At 45.4% G+C, this 17,447-nt stretch overlaps 1 protein-coding gene across 2 annotated transcripts in view; it reads left to right on the top strand.

The window, feature by feature from the left end:
* The window catches only part of ATRIP (ATR interacting protein), a 289,338-nt gene that overhangs the window by 179,422 nt on the left and 92,469 nt on the right, over positions 1 to 17,447 (top strand). For both annotated transcript variants that reach the window (XM_078661380.1, XM_078661379.1), the window contains exons 10-11: positions 5,942 to 6,084; positions 15,288 to 15,379. In XM_078661380.1, coding sequence (XP_078517506.1) covers positions 5,942 to 6,084; positions 15,288 to 15,379 — 235 coding nt within the window. The remainder of the gene's footprint in view (positions 1 to 5,941; positions 6,085 to 15,287; positions 15,380 to 17,447) is intronic.

Raw genomic sequence — 17,447 nt, 5'->3', positions numbered from 1 at the left:
CAATGGGGAGGTACCACGGGTACTACCTGTCCTAGGTTAATGCCGCTGAAGCTGATAGTATACATATATTTGCCACCTGTCCGCAACTCCATACGTTGGTCAGAGATATTGAGGGGTTTCTGGGTAGAGCATTAGGGATCCAAATCAAGCTTACTCCGTCTTGGATTTTATTAGGGGTTGGCATGGATAAGGATGGTGTACAGCGGGAGTTCATGTTTGTTGCAATGGCGGTATACAGATTAACAATAGCTAGGGCCTGGCTGGATAAGAACCCACCGTCAATGCAGTGCTGGCTGGCTAACTTACTAGCGGCATACAATATGGAGAAGAATATATATGCCCGAAAAGGAAGGAGAGGGAAAACGATGGGCTTGAGAATATGGGATCCTATAAGGAGATGGAAGGAGGGACTAGGCTGAAGTTGAAGTTGAAATTGCTAGGGGTATGGCGTTTCTTTTATATAATTATAACTAAGATAACGAAATGTATTGGATACTGTATATCTGTGATTGACATGAATTAATGGAAATTTAATTAATGATGAAAAATGTATAATGTTTAAAGTGTGCGTAAATTGAAAAATAAAAAATATATAAAAAAGAAAATGATAAATGAATATATAATCATACGCACATTGGATGTGGTGATTGTTATGTTGGAGTAGAACTACCATTGCCAGAGGTCCATGCCAAAATGTCCGAGATCATTAAATTTTTGCACTGTGATGACTCTACATGTTTGTGTATTTAAGATGGCGATTTGAAATGTTTGGTGAGCGTGAGCAAGCCGTAATGGCGAAACGCGTCGTTTTTCTACTTGCCTAATAAATTTTACTTGCAATATACAGTTTTTAGCTATGTTGCAAACAGTGAGTTTTAACGCGGTAATGCTTTTCTTATGGAGAAAAGAAAATGTACTGCATTACAGGTATTTGCTATAGGATTTAGAGTCCTCTTTAGGTCTGGAGATGTTGGGGGGCCAAGGTCCCATGTTCCACCAGCAGTGTGGTTTTACCTGCCTTGGTGTCTCTGAGTGCAGAGGTGCTGGTCGAGTTGGTAGCCTTTGGCGCTACACCATTGGCAAAGAGGAGAGCCACCTAGAAATAGGCTGCAAAGGCGGACTTTGGGACAAGTCCAGGAGCTCCCAATGGGAGGCGCAGTCTGTGAGAGACACGGGAGCAAGGGGAAGCTGTCAGTGTTCCTGGACCCGGCCGTGGAGCTCCGATGCAGAGCATTTTGGTTGACTAACTCTTGTGCATCATAGGCGGTCCCAGTTCTCGGTCTGGACCAGAAAAGAAAGGAGGGAAAATCTGGACAGCTGAGCCACTCTCTGTGCTGGCCTCTGCAGAGCTGACGTCCCTCATCGGCTGGTCGGTCTTCGGATCGTTGGAGTCTGGATTGGACAAGTTTTGGTCCCGTCTAGGAGTCCTGCATCGGGAGAGGTGTGGCGCCGCGGCCAGGGCGACTGACGCTGGAATCTGGGGACCACGGTTCGATCCCCGGCTCCGGCGGCAGGTTAGCCCAGCACCATGTGACTCTGGGCAATAGCTCGCTTAATCTTCCCGACGGCCCCCAGCGCCTAGAGACCCTTACGGGTGATTGTGCGCTTTACAAATGTGGACTTTACTTTACTTTTACTGTACCCCAGGTGTGGGTGAGGGGAGGCTCGTAGGGGTCCTGGCGTCTCCAAACTTGGCAAGGAGACCGATCTGACCTCTTTGAGTATGCTGCCCTCCTCCTGGGCAGCTACTATGTCAGTGGACCCGGTGATCAGCAGCTTTTTGGAATCTGTTGTTGCGATCGATGCCTGCAGGATGCAGGAAAGTGAATCCTCCACTCCAAGGGAGATGATGCATGGTTTTCGAAGTACAGGCAACCCTCTGAGGCTTTTGGGGGATGCTTAGCTGCAGGATGAGCCGGGTCTTTGAAATTGTCGAGTCTGGAGGGGTAGGCAGGGTTTGGCACCAAAGGTCCACAGCAATCTTCAATTCTTTATTTGAGCAGCTCTTCGGTGTCCTTTTCTTCTTAGTCGGGTGAATCTAAAGTTCTAGAGCCAGGGGCCCACCTAAATACTCATTTTAGGGATGTTAGGGGAGTGTAGAGTAGCAGTGAATGAGCTACTTATCCCTGGGGTCACTATGCCCACTATATGACCACCTGTGGGAAGTGGACATAACCCTGTCCCAGTGTTCCTAATTCTGCCATCACCAAGATGGCAGACTTTTCCTAGAGTGGGGCATATCAAGCAGCTCGCTTAGGGGTGCGTCTGACCTGAGTGTGCTCCACGCCTCATTGCTTAACTAATTTCCTGCCTGTCCTGGTGCCAAATGGGCCTCGGGGCAGGGGGTGGCATCTACTAGGTCTGGGGAAAGCTGGGGTCGCATATCAAAGGTGGCAGAGACTTTGAAGCCTCTAACCTAGTCATGCTGGAAGAAGTGTAAATGCCTCCTGCCAGAGCAGGCATTGTTCATGACCTCTGAGAGCTAGGCTTTCACCTCCAAGGGAGTCAGAAGCGTGTCTGTGGTGGCAGGCTGGACTGTACCAGTCGGCCCTCACACTAGAGGAATAATTGGTTTCAGGGGGTTCCTCTAAGGTACACCCTCTGGGTGCATGCATTAATAAATCCATCCCTGGAATCATTGTGGGTTTGTCAATATGAGGTGTTTGATACCAAACACCTTTAGTTTCAGTGAAGTCATCATGTAGCTGGGAAACCTGTACTCACCAGTGCACAGTACATATACTTAAGATGGCTTCCCTGTTTACTTGCAATGTCCAAGAATCGACTTGGACATCACAGGGGCATATCTGCTCATGCAGAAATGTCCACACAGGTAATATAATGCACACTGCCTTAGGGCTGTAAGGCCTGCTGTAGAGGTGACTTACAGATATTACATGCAGTGTCTGTAGGCATGGGACGCAGAATGTGTGCCATGTCGTGTCTTCACCATTGTCTGCACTATTTCACGCAGTCTGTGATGGCAGTCTGCATACGTGTGATGAGGGGTTCCTTAGGGAGACACAATATGTGCTGTAACCCTTAGGGATCGTCTTTAGTACCCATGCCCTAGGTACCAGGGGTACCATTTACTAGGGGCTTAGAGGGGTGCTAAAGGTCTTGGCAATTGGGGCACAATTATATAATTCTAGGGAAAGAGATCTGGAACTGGGGGCCTGGATAGCAGCAACCCAGTGCACTTCTGTCAAAATTGCATCAGATGCTAGGTAAAAAGTGGGGGTGGCCATGTCAAAATGGGGCATTTTCTACAATCACTAATCCAAGGTCTCCTTTATCGACAGTGCTCTCCTGCCAACTCTTCTATATCGGTAAAGAAGCCACGTTCATTAGCTTTTGCCTTGATCAACTGATGAGGATGCATAGCAGGCCATGGAAAAGAAAGTAGCCACAATAAGCATGTGTTCATAGTGACCCTTTGCACACAGCTTTAGTTTGTAGGTTTTGTAAGCAGTATCTTGACCAGGCACTTGGTGGCATGATACCAATCACTTGTGATAGTAAAACAAATAACCTAGTCACAGTAAAGCCATTTCGTCCTTCTATTGTGTTTATATTGGAAATACAGCAACATCAAATGTCTTCTGTGACATTCCACACTGCTCCTTCTTAGAAATGTGCCATTTGTTTGTTTGAATACAGTAGTTCGAAAGATGGTCAGATCAGTTGTCACTTTTATCAAAAATGTTTGATCCATATTTCCCAAGTGATATGTTAACACTTTTTTACACGTGAGGACCTTGAAAACAGCAGTAAATGAATATGTTGTTGAAACGTTGGTTTCTATAAGAATCCAAAAGGTGATCACTTTTTTGTTTATCCATCAAATATTTCTTTCTGGCAGTGCTGTGGACCAGGAACTACTGTACCTCCTCTCTTCCTTCCTCCAAACTTATGGAATATCCAACCATAGACAAGAGGGCCAGAAAACGTTTGTGCAACAGAATACTTATATGTTTAAGGAAAGGAAATGTTGCGCTGCTATGGATTTATACAGATCTAGGTTTGTAGACTGTTGTTTGTAGGTGGAGTTTTGGTGAGATTTGAGGGCAATAGCATAATGCCAAGACAATCTCATTTTAAATATTTGTGGTAAAGTCAGACAAAGGTCAGATCACATGAAGTAGTTGTGCTATTGTAATCTGGTAGACTACATATATTCATTGCTTTAGCGCCATTGTAGACATATATCTATTATTTACTCTCTTAGTGCTTGTAATCTCTTACGTTTGCCTCTGTCTACTGATTGTTGCAGCACATATGTTTTATACTAGAATGACACTGGTTGAATAAATACTTTTCGAAAGCATCGCCAAAGTTTAATCTGTTTATTTCTCTGAGAACAAGTGAGCTTAGTGACTGAGTTACCTGGTCTATAGGCCAACATATCCTGCTGAGGTGTCGGAAGCAGTCTTGACACCAAGCCCTTAGTTTATGTTGTGCAACAAAAGCACAGATCCTATGTATTTTTAAGAACTACACGAGAGTAAAGATTAGGAAATCTTACTGCAAAGCTGACATTTAATATCAACCCACAACATGTTGAAACTAGCATCATTAGACATAACTTTGCATAGTAAAGTGCAGGAAAAAGAATATTTTGGCTGGGAAATGCATTTAGCGTTATATAGTTTGAACCATCTGCTGCAGATCCTCCTTACCTAATTACAGACTACCATGACTAATTCTATACATTACTATTTTATGATTACCCAGCTGAGCACTTCACAGTATCATTTAGTTTTATGTATTGTCATTGTAGAGTGATAGTGCTAAGGGGAGAGAACTATTGAAGTATACTTTTTCAAGAAATTAACTACTCTGCACAATATAGCTGGACCCAAAAAGTATCTTTATGTTGCCAAATGAGCTTGCAGTGCGTTGTGAAGGGTTCATGTAGTGCAGTGAAAGCGCATTGATCCTCCTTATAGAAATGATTCTCTGCTGTTTTAGAACGCCATCTTTACTGTTGAACACAGGCCATGCTGCTTTTCGCTGAACTGGATATGCATGCGTAAGTGATGCTCCGAGCAGCTGGAGCACAGTGCTAGCAATGATGGATTTATTTGCTCCTGTCACGCTTGTCTCTCCCTGTCCAATTGCCTGCATCTCATTTCTGCTCCCTGCTCCTCTTTTCCTGTCTCTCTCTCCCCTCCAGTGTGTCTCATTTACCTGTCTTCAGCCCATTTACCTTCCCCTATCCCATTACTCATTGTTTAGATGTCACCATCTACAATAAGCGTTAAGCGTATAAATAACCTGGACGCAGGTGCTAGGACTTCAGTGTTACTGTGTGCGTGTGTGCCAGATAATAGGACGCATGTGGTTGGATGGGGCTTTTGCTTGCTCAGAACAAGTTGCTTTCTATGTCCCTTCTCTCTTGCCAAGTCCCTTGGCCTGTCTTCATTAGTGCCCTTTTTGCTGTAGTAATCTCTGCAACTCCCCTCTATCCTACCAGAGTCCAATTTGATTTTCCCTCCTTCTTTTTCTGGTGCTGTTTCCTATTATCTGAGGCCCTGCTTTATTGACCCATAGGTGCAACATGTTTTCTCCCTAATAAAGCAGCCTTTCTAAAATTCATCTCTTTCCTTCTTCACACTCTAGGGGTAGCAGTTTTCCTTCTTTGCACGTCACCCAAAATAGTTCTAGCATGCGCAGTGTCTAGGAACAGCTTTGGTGTAAGTCTGCTAGAGCTAAGGAAGGGAAATGTTGAATGTGTCTGGCTATGTCAGCAGACGTTTGACTGCAAATGCTGAAAAATCTTTTGGAAAATTAGAGAGCTCACATTGCTCTGCACCCTCCCCCAAGCACTAAAGACGTTGTTTGGAATTGTGCAAATACAAATTCTTTGTAAACAATTAGTTGTATTAACACCTATGCAGTTAACAAAGTTTAAAGTCACATTTGTATCTTCTTTGTTTAGTTTTCAGAGTTTTCTCACTAGTCCAGTGCTGCTAAGGTGTTTGTGTCCTGAGGCACCGTTGTCTGCTGCCCATTTCACTGTACGACTGCTGGCTGTTTTTGCAGAACATCAACCGTTAGCTGCTCAGCTTTGTTCCTCTTCAGGTATAAATGTTCTTTCTAGTGAGCTTTGTTATTTTTTAAGTCCAAAAAGTAACAGCTTCTTACATAAAATGCCAATAACTGAGCAGGGAATGAAAACACAGCATTAGCAAAGTAGTAGCTACACTGACCCCAAGTACTAGGTGCTTGCTAGAGATGGGGGTTTGGTTAGATGTGTTGTGGTAGGTCTTTGCTTCCAGTAGTCCACAGTCGGCTAGATCCGCCTAAGCTGTTTAATCAGCTAAACAAATAAATGATCAGTACCTCGACCCTAATTCTGTGGGATACTAGGACTACATGTGAATAGGACAATTTAACACCGTAAGGTATTATATTGTCAGTGCAACCCAGCAGAACCAATATAACAATGTAATATATTATACCCAAGTTCTGAGAAAAACAGGCTTACCCATTTGATACTTAACATTTTCTGTCACAAGTGTGGCACCAGGTAAAGCAGTAATCCAAAAAATGTGAAGGGGAAGACTTGAACTCGGATTAATGAAGTTAATCATAAGTCCCAAACCATTAGCACATAAACTGTCTACGTCATCATATGTATCAATGGAGAAGTATAACAAGTCACCAATGTGAAAGAAAGCAAATTTCCTTCTAACATTTGGTAAAATAGCTGGGGATAGGTGTCAGGAAGAAATCCAGACAGGAGTATTAAAACGGAAAAGGGGGCATCCCCAAATTCCAAAAGAGAAGTACCTCATGTAGTACTGACCAGACCCACAACCAGAATTGGAATCTGAACATGCTGATGATATCTTGTAACCAAGTTGAATCAGGTGAGGGATTGAATTTATCTGGTTTTGTGTGGCAGATTGTATTTGAATACCCATGGAACCCATGCCCAGGAAGACTCCAAGGAAGGTAATGTTCCACACAAAGTACTTTTGTGCAATTGAGCAAAAATGAGAGCTTGTGACTTTGAAAAACAAAAACTGGTATCTTGGAATAAAACATATGATTGATCAAAAATCAACAGACAGAATGCCTCATTCCGAAACAATACGCGAGGACATCTCCACAGCCCTAGAAAAACATCTTGCAGGAATCTGTTCATTTTTTGGAATGTCTAGTGCACATTGAATGTTAGCCCTTTACAAAGTTCTTTGAAATGGTACAGTCTTCATATGTCACATTTATGAATTGATATAATTTAGAAAAGTACAAAGTAGTTTGGGGGGGGGTTAGGCATACTAACGAGCAGCAATAGACAACCATTAAGTCCTTGTGAGGAATAAACTCTAGAATCAAATTAAAATTATATAAATTAAGAGCGTGAGTTTGTTAACCCCTAGACAACGAAAATTAGGATACAAAATGTAGCAATGTCAAAGCTTATGTCCTGGTAATTGGAAAACAATATGGCAAAAACAGAGGCTCCTCAGTAAATCCAGACCTCATCTGAACCGGTCCTCACAGTGATCCGGAATAAAAAGGAAGCCCCACTGCACTTGTCTGTTAAATGTTAAATGTTGTATACTTGTAAAGCGCACAGCTGCCCCAGCAAAGGGGCGTCCCGGCGCTGTATACCGCTGGGGAACCCGTCCTGGCTTTCCCTGTGGGATGGTCCCTACTGGGAATCCCCAAGGTGGAGCCAGGCATCCCCGGCGTTGTTGGGGCCGTTGTGGAGATTAGGCAAGCTAATGCCCAGAGTTGCCGAGTGGGACCCCAGGTTAGAGTAGGCACCGAGGCGAGAATTGTCGAGTCCGCTGACCCTGGTCCACGACCCTGCCGCGTCGGGAATTGAACCCTGGTCCCGGGCCGACTTCTGCTCTTGGGTCTGCCGCCTCTAACCAGTGAGCCACACCACTCCACTCTGTCTGACCATGAAAATATTTAGACCGTTCATCTACTTCCCTGTGGAAAAGTTAGCATATGTTTTACAAGTGAAAATGTATTATCGAGATTTTCCCTTATCAGACCTTACTCTAAAACAGTTTTGTGAATGGTACTCTGGATTTAACATTTGTTGCTGTTTAAAAATAAACTTCTAACCTTCTTTTTGAGAATCATTGGAGTACGAATGCAGGAAGGAATACCACTCATGAGGAGTACTCTGTTCTTTGGATAGGTTTGACAAAGGCTTGTAAGTTGTTTGTCATTGAGCAGGCTTATTTATTCATTAAAAAAAAAATGGTAGAATGCAGTGTACAGATCATATCTTTTGTTTGTTTAACAGAAAGAAGAGAAGAGGTTAATAGAGAGGTGTCAGAACCCCGTTAAGAGGGCCAAATGGTCAACAGGGGTTAGTGGGCACAACCGAGGTGATTGAGGCCGTTTACTCCTTATGTCCCGGTGCCCGCCCTACTATGGATCCCCCTCAACTGGGTCAAGCACCCCCTGCTGAATCTCACTGTCAGTTAGGTAACGTAGTGCGAGCAGTCCAGACTTCCTCGATGGGAAGTGTAGATACAGATCAGTGAACATGACTCGTAACTCAACAGGCACACAATAAATCAATGTCCAGTCAAATACTTATTTTGTTTAAAAGAAGTATTTAATTCTAATTCTACATGCAAAGGTAAACCACATTCAATAAATAATAACAAAGTCCCTCCCTTGAGGTAGGCACCAAAGTAGTTGTTAGGCCACCCCCGGGCAACCACGTTCCCATCTAAAGGGTGTACTGTTATTTCCCCACTCACATGCAGCAACACCCATGGTCAATAAGGTGTAGTCCCTTAGCGTTCAAGGCAAGGAGGGTTGTAAAAACCAAAGGCGGTATATCCCCCGGGCCCTGGTAGGCCCAGTTCTCAGCTTACCTGCTCCGGCAGAATGAATCCTGGAACTGGTGAAGTGCAGTCCTGGTCCGTTTCGGCAAAGTTAGGCTGCACGCGCTCACAAGCGCAGCTCTGGCAGGTGCTGGCTCTCTCTCCTGAGCCTCGCTTACCAGCGTCCTGACAATCAAAGTAGCTGCAGCTCCAGGCATACACAGTAAGTCTCGTTCTCTCTCTCTGGAATGGGGCATTCTCCTGAATCTGACAGTGTCTCCTCTGTTCTTTGGCTTCTCTTGTATACAAATCCTCCCTTGTCTGGTTTGTCGCAGCAATTTGTGTCTCGAGTTACGACCTGGACCTCCGGCCTCCGCGCTTTCAGTGGCCACTCCTGGCGTATAGGGGTCATTCCAACGAACCTCATTATCCGATCACGCTGGCCTCAGGTTACCTCCTCCGCTGCTTATCCTACACACAAGGTCAAGGCTACTTCCCGCACATGGGCGATGTCCCAATTGATGCGGCACAGCTTCTTGGCACATGGAGGCCCCTCCTGGCATACGGAGTTACCAGCTTCCACAGCTCTGCACACAGGCAACGGCCCAATCGGTGTGGCACTGTCCTTGATGCACTGCGGCCCCTCCTGGCATACGGGGTCACCAAACTTCGCAGCAGGGCACATGGGCAACGGCCGGATTGGTGCAGCACAGCTCCTAACACCTTATTCAGGAGCCCCACAGGTCTTGACTCCACTCTGGATCTTGCTTCCTTCACACGCTCCGCTCCCTCACTGGCAGACCAGTCTTGTTGAGCACACAGGTGCTGGTGCTCCAGACTTCAGAGCAAGTGATCATGGTTTCCCTGGGTGATGTCCCTCACCCAGCAGGGAGACTATCAGGCTAGGCCCCAAGTCCTGGTCACAGGCTGAAGTTTTGCAGAGCTTCCCCTCCTAATGCAGCCTGGCTGGCTGGCTTCTCGGCAGATGACATGGTATGGGGTCTCAGACCCCCCTACTTTTTTTTTTTAACATGTTTCTTTACTGACATTTGGATCAACATTGAAGGTCATCATTCTATCAATTTACTTTCAATCTCAATTACTTACATCAGAGAATTATAAACCGCATGTGTCTTTTATGATACTCCCCTAATAGTTCTTTTCCCGACATCAAATGTGATTTAAGGTCTGAATCATTGAAGTTTTATGTTGGGGTTCTGCTTCTTTGATAGGGACATCTCTAACCCTCATGCTTCCTTTGAAAAGAGGTCTGTCACAGCAGGCAGTACTCTGAAACTGATTAACCAAAAACGTGATTCAGGGAAGTGTCCAGAGTTTACACCTGGAAGTCAGCCACAGTGATCTGTGCATTGAAGGTTCATCCTGGGCCCCCAGCCCTACCCTTTATGATTTCCTTATCACCCCCAGCTCCCTCTTTCTGAGATTTGTCCAGGCCCGTTTTTTTTTTTAATGCAAATTTATATAGCACGAACTCGACCAGAAGGTATTGGAGCGCTTTACATAAGCACCTGTTTCGTTACACAAGGACATTCAGGCACAGGGAGATTAAGTGATTTGCCCAGAATCACAGGATGTGGACATGACCCTGAGGCTCAAACCTTGGTTTCCAGCATCAAAGTCAGCAATCTAGCCGTCGGACCACATCCTCTCCCCTTTCCTTGTGATGTCACTGAATCAAAGAGCCCTTTGAAATTATACAGTGAGAGCGTAGCTTTCCCTCGCTTGCTTATTCCACCCAGCTTACATGATTGCAGCAGAGATTCCTCTGTAGGAAGGTAGATCCCTGACTATGGTTGCCCCCAACTTTTTGCCTGGTGTTTTGCTGGTTTTCTGACTTAGTTGACCTGGGGCCCTGCTATTCAGGACCCCAGGCCTACTGCTCTCTCTGTAAAATGGATTCCATGTACATTAGGTACATATCTAATTGGATACTGAGTCACCTTATCAGTCCCTGTACAGTGTACCTTAGGTACCCAGGGCATAGGTGTACCCAGGGCCTACCAGGGGCTGCAGCATGTATTATGCCACCCCTGGCTGGCCATCCAAATCTGACACAACTGGCTGCACGACAGCTGGGGCAAGGTGGTGTAATCGCCCTTTGCTTTAGATATAGTATTCCTATATCTAACCCTAAAATGGACACATATATTCCTATCAGTCACTCCTATGGCAGGCCTTAACAATCCTGAAGGCAGAGTGCTTGGAATAATTTGAAATGGTGCTCTGGCATGAGCTGAGCCCGTTTGCAGCTTGCGGAACCAAGTCCTAATAGCTGTTCCATGATAACGCATACCATATACTCTTAAGTGCATTATAATCCTCGCGGTTATATGCCAACTCTGGTATCGCTTTATCAAAACATGTCGAGTAAGGTGTCATACGAATTGGAATACTAACCCCTCGCCAATTCTGGCGACGGGGTTAGCATTCCACCCTTCTAGAGGGACACGACATGTTGGTAACCTGTAACCCCGGTTAAAGTCAGACATAGCCTCAGCTCCACAAGATGGATGCTGCCACCGAGACACAAGTCTGCCCTCCTGCTGCTGGGAGTCCTCCCAGCGCGGGAGGCAAGGACAAAGGATTTCCTGCCAGGGGCGGTGCCAGCACCGTCCCAGACAGGATTTTGTGTATCCTAGGTAGGCAGGGCTTTAGAGGAAGGTGACTGCAAGTGGCACCCCGGTGCTCACTGTGCATATGCCGGCTTGAACCAGTTCCAGGGGCACACCAGCCCCTGAGCTGGGGAAAGCCCGGCATGGGAGAGGGGTGTAACCACCTCCCTTCCTAGTCCCACCCATAGGGCAGGACTTAGTCGCGTGCCAGCCCCCTTTTGCAGGATAAAGGTAGGATCAGGCCCCCTTCCAAATCAGATCATCTTTGAATCCTGAACCGACTTTCCACGAAAGGAACTCAAGACTCTTCTCAAGATTTCTCCCTTGTGACTAAGGAGTAGTCACCCTGCAGCAGCAGGCACCATCCAAGCATCGCGGTCTGCTGTAAGTCTCTCCTTCGGATCAAGACTGCCCAGCTCGACGAGAACCGGCTTCCCTGGCACCTCTGACCTCTACCTGCATCTTCAGCCCAGCTGAGACCCGTGGGTGTGACGAGACCTCGAGGGACCGGCCATCTTCAAGACTGCACGACGCTTGCCCAGCACGACCACCGAGTGACCCTCGACCGAGTGCTTTGGGGTAAGAGAAGCCCCAACCCTGAGCAGCTCCAGCACCGAAGTTCAGCCCCCTTGCATCCACGAGATCTGCGTGGGGCCCTTCTGCTCTTTGCTGCTCACCGCGTTGTCCAGGTCACTTGCCCGTTGGCTAGTGGCCCTCTGATGACGAACTTCGACGACAAACACTGCTGGTCTGGTTGCTCCAGACTGGCCCTTGCTCCCCTCCAACAGAGGAGCACCCCGTACCCTCCTGGTCCACTCCAGACGCCATTTTAAGTCCACCGCGTGGGCTTGCATTTGCCAAGACTGGTTGCCCCAATCCTGGGTCCAGCGACGTCGACAGCAGATATCTTCGTGGGACAGCTCGCACCTCCATCCTGGTCGCCGACAACGCCTCCTGGTCCGAGAGACTGCAGAGCCCAGCAGCGCCCACTCACCTGGTCGAGGTGACTGCGTCCGGTGCCACTCTGGTGCCCACCTAAATCACTGGCTAGTGATTCAGAACTTGGTCCCCTCTGCTTACAGGTCTTCCTCTTCCCCGATCCAGGCTTGGATCCCCACGAACTTCTTCACTGGTCGCCTGCCAGCAACTTCTTCCTTCAGGCTCCTGGTTCATCAACGAAGAAACCCGACGACATTTGAACCCTATGCAGCCGCAGCCCCTGGGCTAGGTAAACCGAGTACTCCGGTGCTCCAGCGTAGACCAACTCTCTAAGTGTCTAGATCCACTTTCGTTTTTGACCTACCTAGTCGGGTTCGCCCGAAAACACTAACTTTGCTTTTACTAGCCTCCATAGACTTTTTCCCGCCTTACGCGTGAGAGTTCCCACTCTGTACACGACGTCCCTAGGCCTCCTGCTTGTAATCTAAAGGTTCAGTAGTCCAGTCCTAGCGATCCTAAAGACTATGAGAATAGTTACTTACCTGCTAGTAATTCGCATTCCACTTGTGTAGTATATGGTTTTTCGTGCCCCTCGGGCATTTGTGTAAATTGTGCGACTTTAAGTATAGTTTTGTTGTGTGCTTAGCTCCCTGTCTCATAAAGAGCCAGGGTAGTCTTGTTATAAATAAATATACTTTATTTTTCATAACAACTTGTGTGGTGTCCTTTCACTTGGTGTTCAAGGGGTAAATGTGATGGTAAAACAGCTGGCTTAACACGCCCTCTAGAGTTTAGCCTAAAGACTGCACGTGTCCATGCTACTAGGATAGCTGGTCTATCAGGTTGACTTACAACCAAACATCAATAAGGGTTGTTTGGACTGATACAAAGTGTTCACTAGAATAGTGAACATTATATATCAGGCCAACTTCTCACATCCTCTACTCGTCATGTTTTCACCAGACAGGCCTCGGCTTCCCAAAATGGAATCCAAGGTCCTCCTTGTAATGTATCAGTGCTGGAATTTCTGCAATCGGCATTAATTCACAAGACACTACATTGTCTAGTTTTGTTGTGCCCATGTACCATGCTGCCACCAGCATTTCCACATGCAGCACACACACTCAGTCTGAGCACACTGTTCAATACTACAGTCTCTCTGTACTGCGTCAGAGTATATTCCTTTAAGCACCCTCTGCCTATGCACACACATTTACCATGTGCACACTGTTCTGCACTGTACCCTCTGTGTAGTATATGTCTTGTGCACTCACATGCGCTCAATACAGAGCCCTTCTACGTCGACCTGATGTAGTCCAAGGGTGAGCAGCGGAACCTTTAAAAAGTTGTGTGATCCTATAGGTCCCACTCCAGTGACTTAAGGTAAAAAGTACTACTAATCATCACACAGTATACTGCCACCACCGCACTCGTGCTGTTTAACTCCTGGTGAAGGCAGTAGCCTTTCACCACTATGAGGGTAATGCTATCTGCACCCCTCATAGTCCAACAAGACCGCAATCCATGAAACTTGCCTATGCCACAGCGCACACACATGATCCGTGTTCATATATGGGAGAAAAAAAATCAGCATTAGGGATCCAGACAATGATACAATTGGGCACTCAGGGCAGGGGTACACATCTTTACCAAGTAGATTACTTTTCTGTCCCAACAAGAGGATTTCTGGGTTTTCGTGGGTGTGTGTTTTTTGGAAATGTGAGTTTGGTATTATCTTCAATATTTCTTCCTTTAATTAATACCCTTATTAATGGAGATATATTTTGATAGGTGGCTTGGTTACTCTTAATTAATGCCGTTAAATTGAGACAAGTATGGAGTGTTCTTTGATGAATACTCCCATTCTTCTAGTTCTTGTTATTAAGGGTGTGCTGTTTGGAGTTTCTTACATTAGACCATAACTGTAATATGGGTGTAAAGAAATTCTGCTAGTTTATTTAAAACTAGTGTTTTTCTTTAGGGGCAGGTTTATTTTCTTATTACTCATGGTTTATTCTTAGTCCATATTTTTACCCTTCTTTTTTTTCTATGAGGAAAAAAGGTATGGTACTTTTCATGGTTTGATAATACAATTATCAGTGTTGATTTGTGAAAATGTAATAAAAATGAAGGGCTTCTTTTTAAGCACAATGTTACAGATATACTTAAAGTTTCACCATTTGCTGATGTGGGTTTGTGCATTTGACTTTCTTAAGCTGAAATATAGTCCAGTATTTGCATTGGAAACTCACAACGGGTGAAGTTCTGTAACCCACAGAGAAAAGTGATTTTAAGACTAAAATGGTTTTAATAAAGGAATAAACACACTTAGTCCACAGTATGTGAATTGTGATGAGAATTAGCCATGATTAAAATGTATGAAGTAAAACTGTGTCAGTTGTTTCTTTGAACTGTGATTTGCAAAGCCCTTCCCCAAAGGCAGCCTCATGGGCGGCGCCATAACGGCTGCCGGGGACCTGAAAAAAGCCAGTTTGGGCCACTCCAGCGCGCCCAACAACAAACGAGGGAGTTTACCCCGCTCCCCTTCCCCTGGCAAGAGTGTGCGCAAAAGGTGGCGCAAAAAATACCTGGCCGATAGGTGGCCAGGTGATTTTCAACCCCCCCCCCCCAAATGGGGGGTGGGGTGTTACTACTGCATGCTAGAAGGGGACAATGGGAGGTTATAGTCGCACCGCCACCCCAGCGCAGAGTACCTTTTGAACTGTGATATTACATCTATTTAACCTGACTATATAGCTTTCACTGGAAAAATGTACGGTCAGTCTTTAAAGTTCAGACTGGTCTTTTTTAAGAAATGTTTTTTGTGCAAGGGTTACAGTGTTTGCATTTTTGGAATAATTGAGCTATTCTGTTAATACACATCATTTCTTCTTTGTTTTCTTTATAGAAACCTGTGTTCTGCTTGCACTGTATACATACATCACTTTACGGCCAGACAAACTGGCATCTGAGAAGCTGTGGCTTTTGTTTGAAGAAGAGGTAATTTCCAACTTGTCTTTGTTTTTAAGTCCGCTATTAAAGTATATTCCTCTTTTGAAGTGGTAGTGAAAGTTCTGATAGTTCACAGGTTAAACTTCGTACCGACACTTGGTACCTAAATGTCTAATGTTCCGAATGAGGAAACGGTCTTTATGACCACTTCCTTCCTTGTTGCAATTGCAAGAGACCTGCAAGAAAACAGACTTTGCCACCAGAATCCATCTTACAAATCATGCAGGAGCTGCCCGATCTGAAACAGAAAAGGCTACACATGCAGTCTCAAACTGGTCGTATTTTAGCTCAGCATGTGCACTCGGTGTCCAGATCATCTAAACGCTGACTTCATCCATGGCTTCCGCAAAGGGGACTGGTGCCTACTAAAAAGGACATTGCAACCAACCCTTTGCATCTTCGTTCACCACCACCACCACCACCCCAACCTCTTCTCCGTAACCACCACCTTCACCACCTCATTCACTAGGTGAACCCTAACACTTCATGCCAATAGGGTCTCCTACACATGATTATGGGGGAGGAGAGGATTCTTGTCAAAAGATCCCTGGGCTAATTATGATGTTGATCCCCCGGGCGATACTAACCCAGGTCTCTACTCAGCCAGACCATCACCCCTTGATGATGCTTCATCTTTTTAAGACCTCATCACTAGGGCAGCTGCCTATCACCAAGTTCCTCCACATAAAGACACTAGTGAGAATTATTCCCTTTTGAAACCCTTTCCAATACCCATAGAGCGTATCAATGCCTGCCTATGCTTAAAGGTATGCTTAGAAATGCTGATGATGTTTTTAGAACCCAGTGCGCGCACACAATCACATTCTGTGTTGGCTAAAAGTATAAGCCTGCACTCTCAGACCTTATTTACATCAAAGGTCCGCTCTTCCCAGACTTTTTAGTATTATGTAATGCCCGGAAGAGAGACCCTTCTCAATCCTCAGCAGATGCTCTGCCACCTGATAAAGAATCCAAACTAACTGATGCTTCAAGCAAGCGGGTAGCAGCTCAATCTTCCAATCATTGGTGCATTGCTAACACTTAAGCCTTTTTAGCAAAATATAAACAGGCAGGCTGAGATGAGATGGAGGAGCTCCTCCAACATCTCCTAGAGGAATATAAAAAAGGGGACATGAGCATGTCAAAGTGGGAAAGTTAATTTCCAATAATTCCATTTAATGTACTCTAGACTCAGTGGACACAGCCGCCATAGTCATAAACACAAGTGTTTTGTTGTGTATACATGCATGGCTACATATATCTGGTTTCTAACCAAAAGTGCAACAAACAATATTACATTTACCATTTGACAAAGATCATCTTTGGTCCCTAGGTGGACCAAGCATTGAAAAAAATGAAAAGGGACATCGAAGTAGCTAAATCAATGGAGGCGCTACAAACCCCTGCTTCGCGTGGCTCCTTTCAGCGTCCCTTCTACAAGCAGCATAAATAAACAACAATATCTCAACCGTTATTATTGAGAGGCCTAGTTATCAAGCATGCACCAAACTTTGCAAGAAAGAAAGGAAGGTAGGGAGACTCATAGTACGTTTAAATGTGCCCTAGGCATCATATATTTGGAAGAGTACAAAACATTTGCAGAACACTGGAAACAGGTTTTTTTTTTAATAAGAATTGTGAACAGTTGTATCAGCACTGTAAGCAATTAATTCGCCAATAACCCAAAAACTTTGTGCTCATGACACTCAAAGGTGGCAGGCGCATATGACAAGTGAAAAAACAGCGATGGCGCAAAGTGGAGAAGTGACAAATATATACAGAAGAACTTATGGTTCACAGTTAGTTATTCACATGAGTTTTAACAAGTATTTTTAAGCTATTTCGTGAACCATAGTAAAAGGCGACAGAAGTTCCGCTGGTAAGTCGACGGCGTTTCGATCCTAGCGATTTAGGATCCTCATCAGGACCAGGTTACTGAATAGCGGTGCAGGAGTAATGTGCAAATCAGTGAGAAGTGAAGTAGAGGGGGGGCCGGATGGAGTCCATAGGAACTGGAAGGCAGAGTCCTACCGAACAGGTACCCACGACGAGGCAC

The sequence above is a fragment of the Lissotriton helveticus genome, chromosome 9 (assembly GCF_964261635.1).
Source record: "Lissotriton helveticus chromosome 9, aLisHel1.1, whole genome shotgun sequence".
Classification (NCBI taxonomy): Eukaryota; Metazoa; Chordata; class Amphibia; order Caudata; family Salamandridae; genus Lissotriton; species Lissotriton helveticus.
Note: the sequence above shows the minus strand (reverse complement) of the source record. Positions and strands in the feature narration are given on the sequence as shown.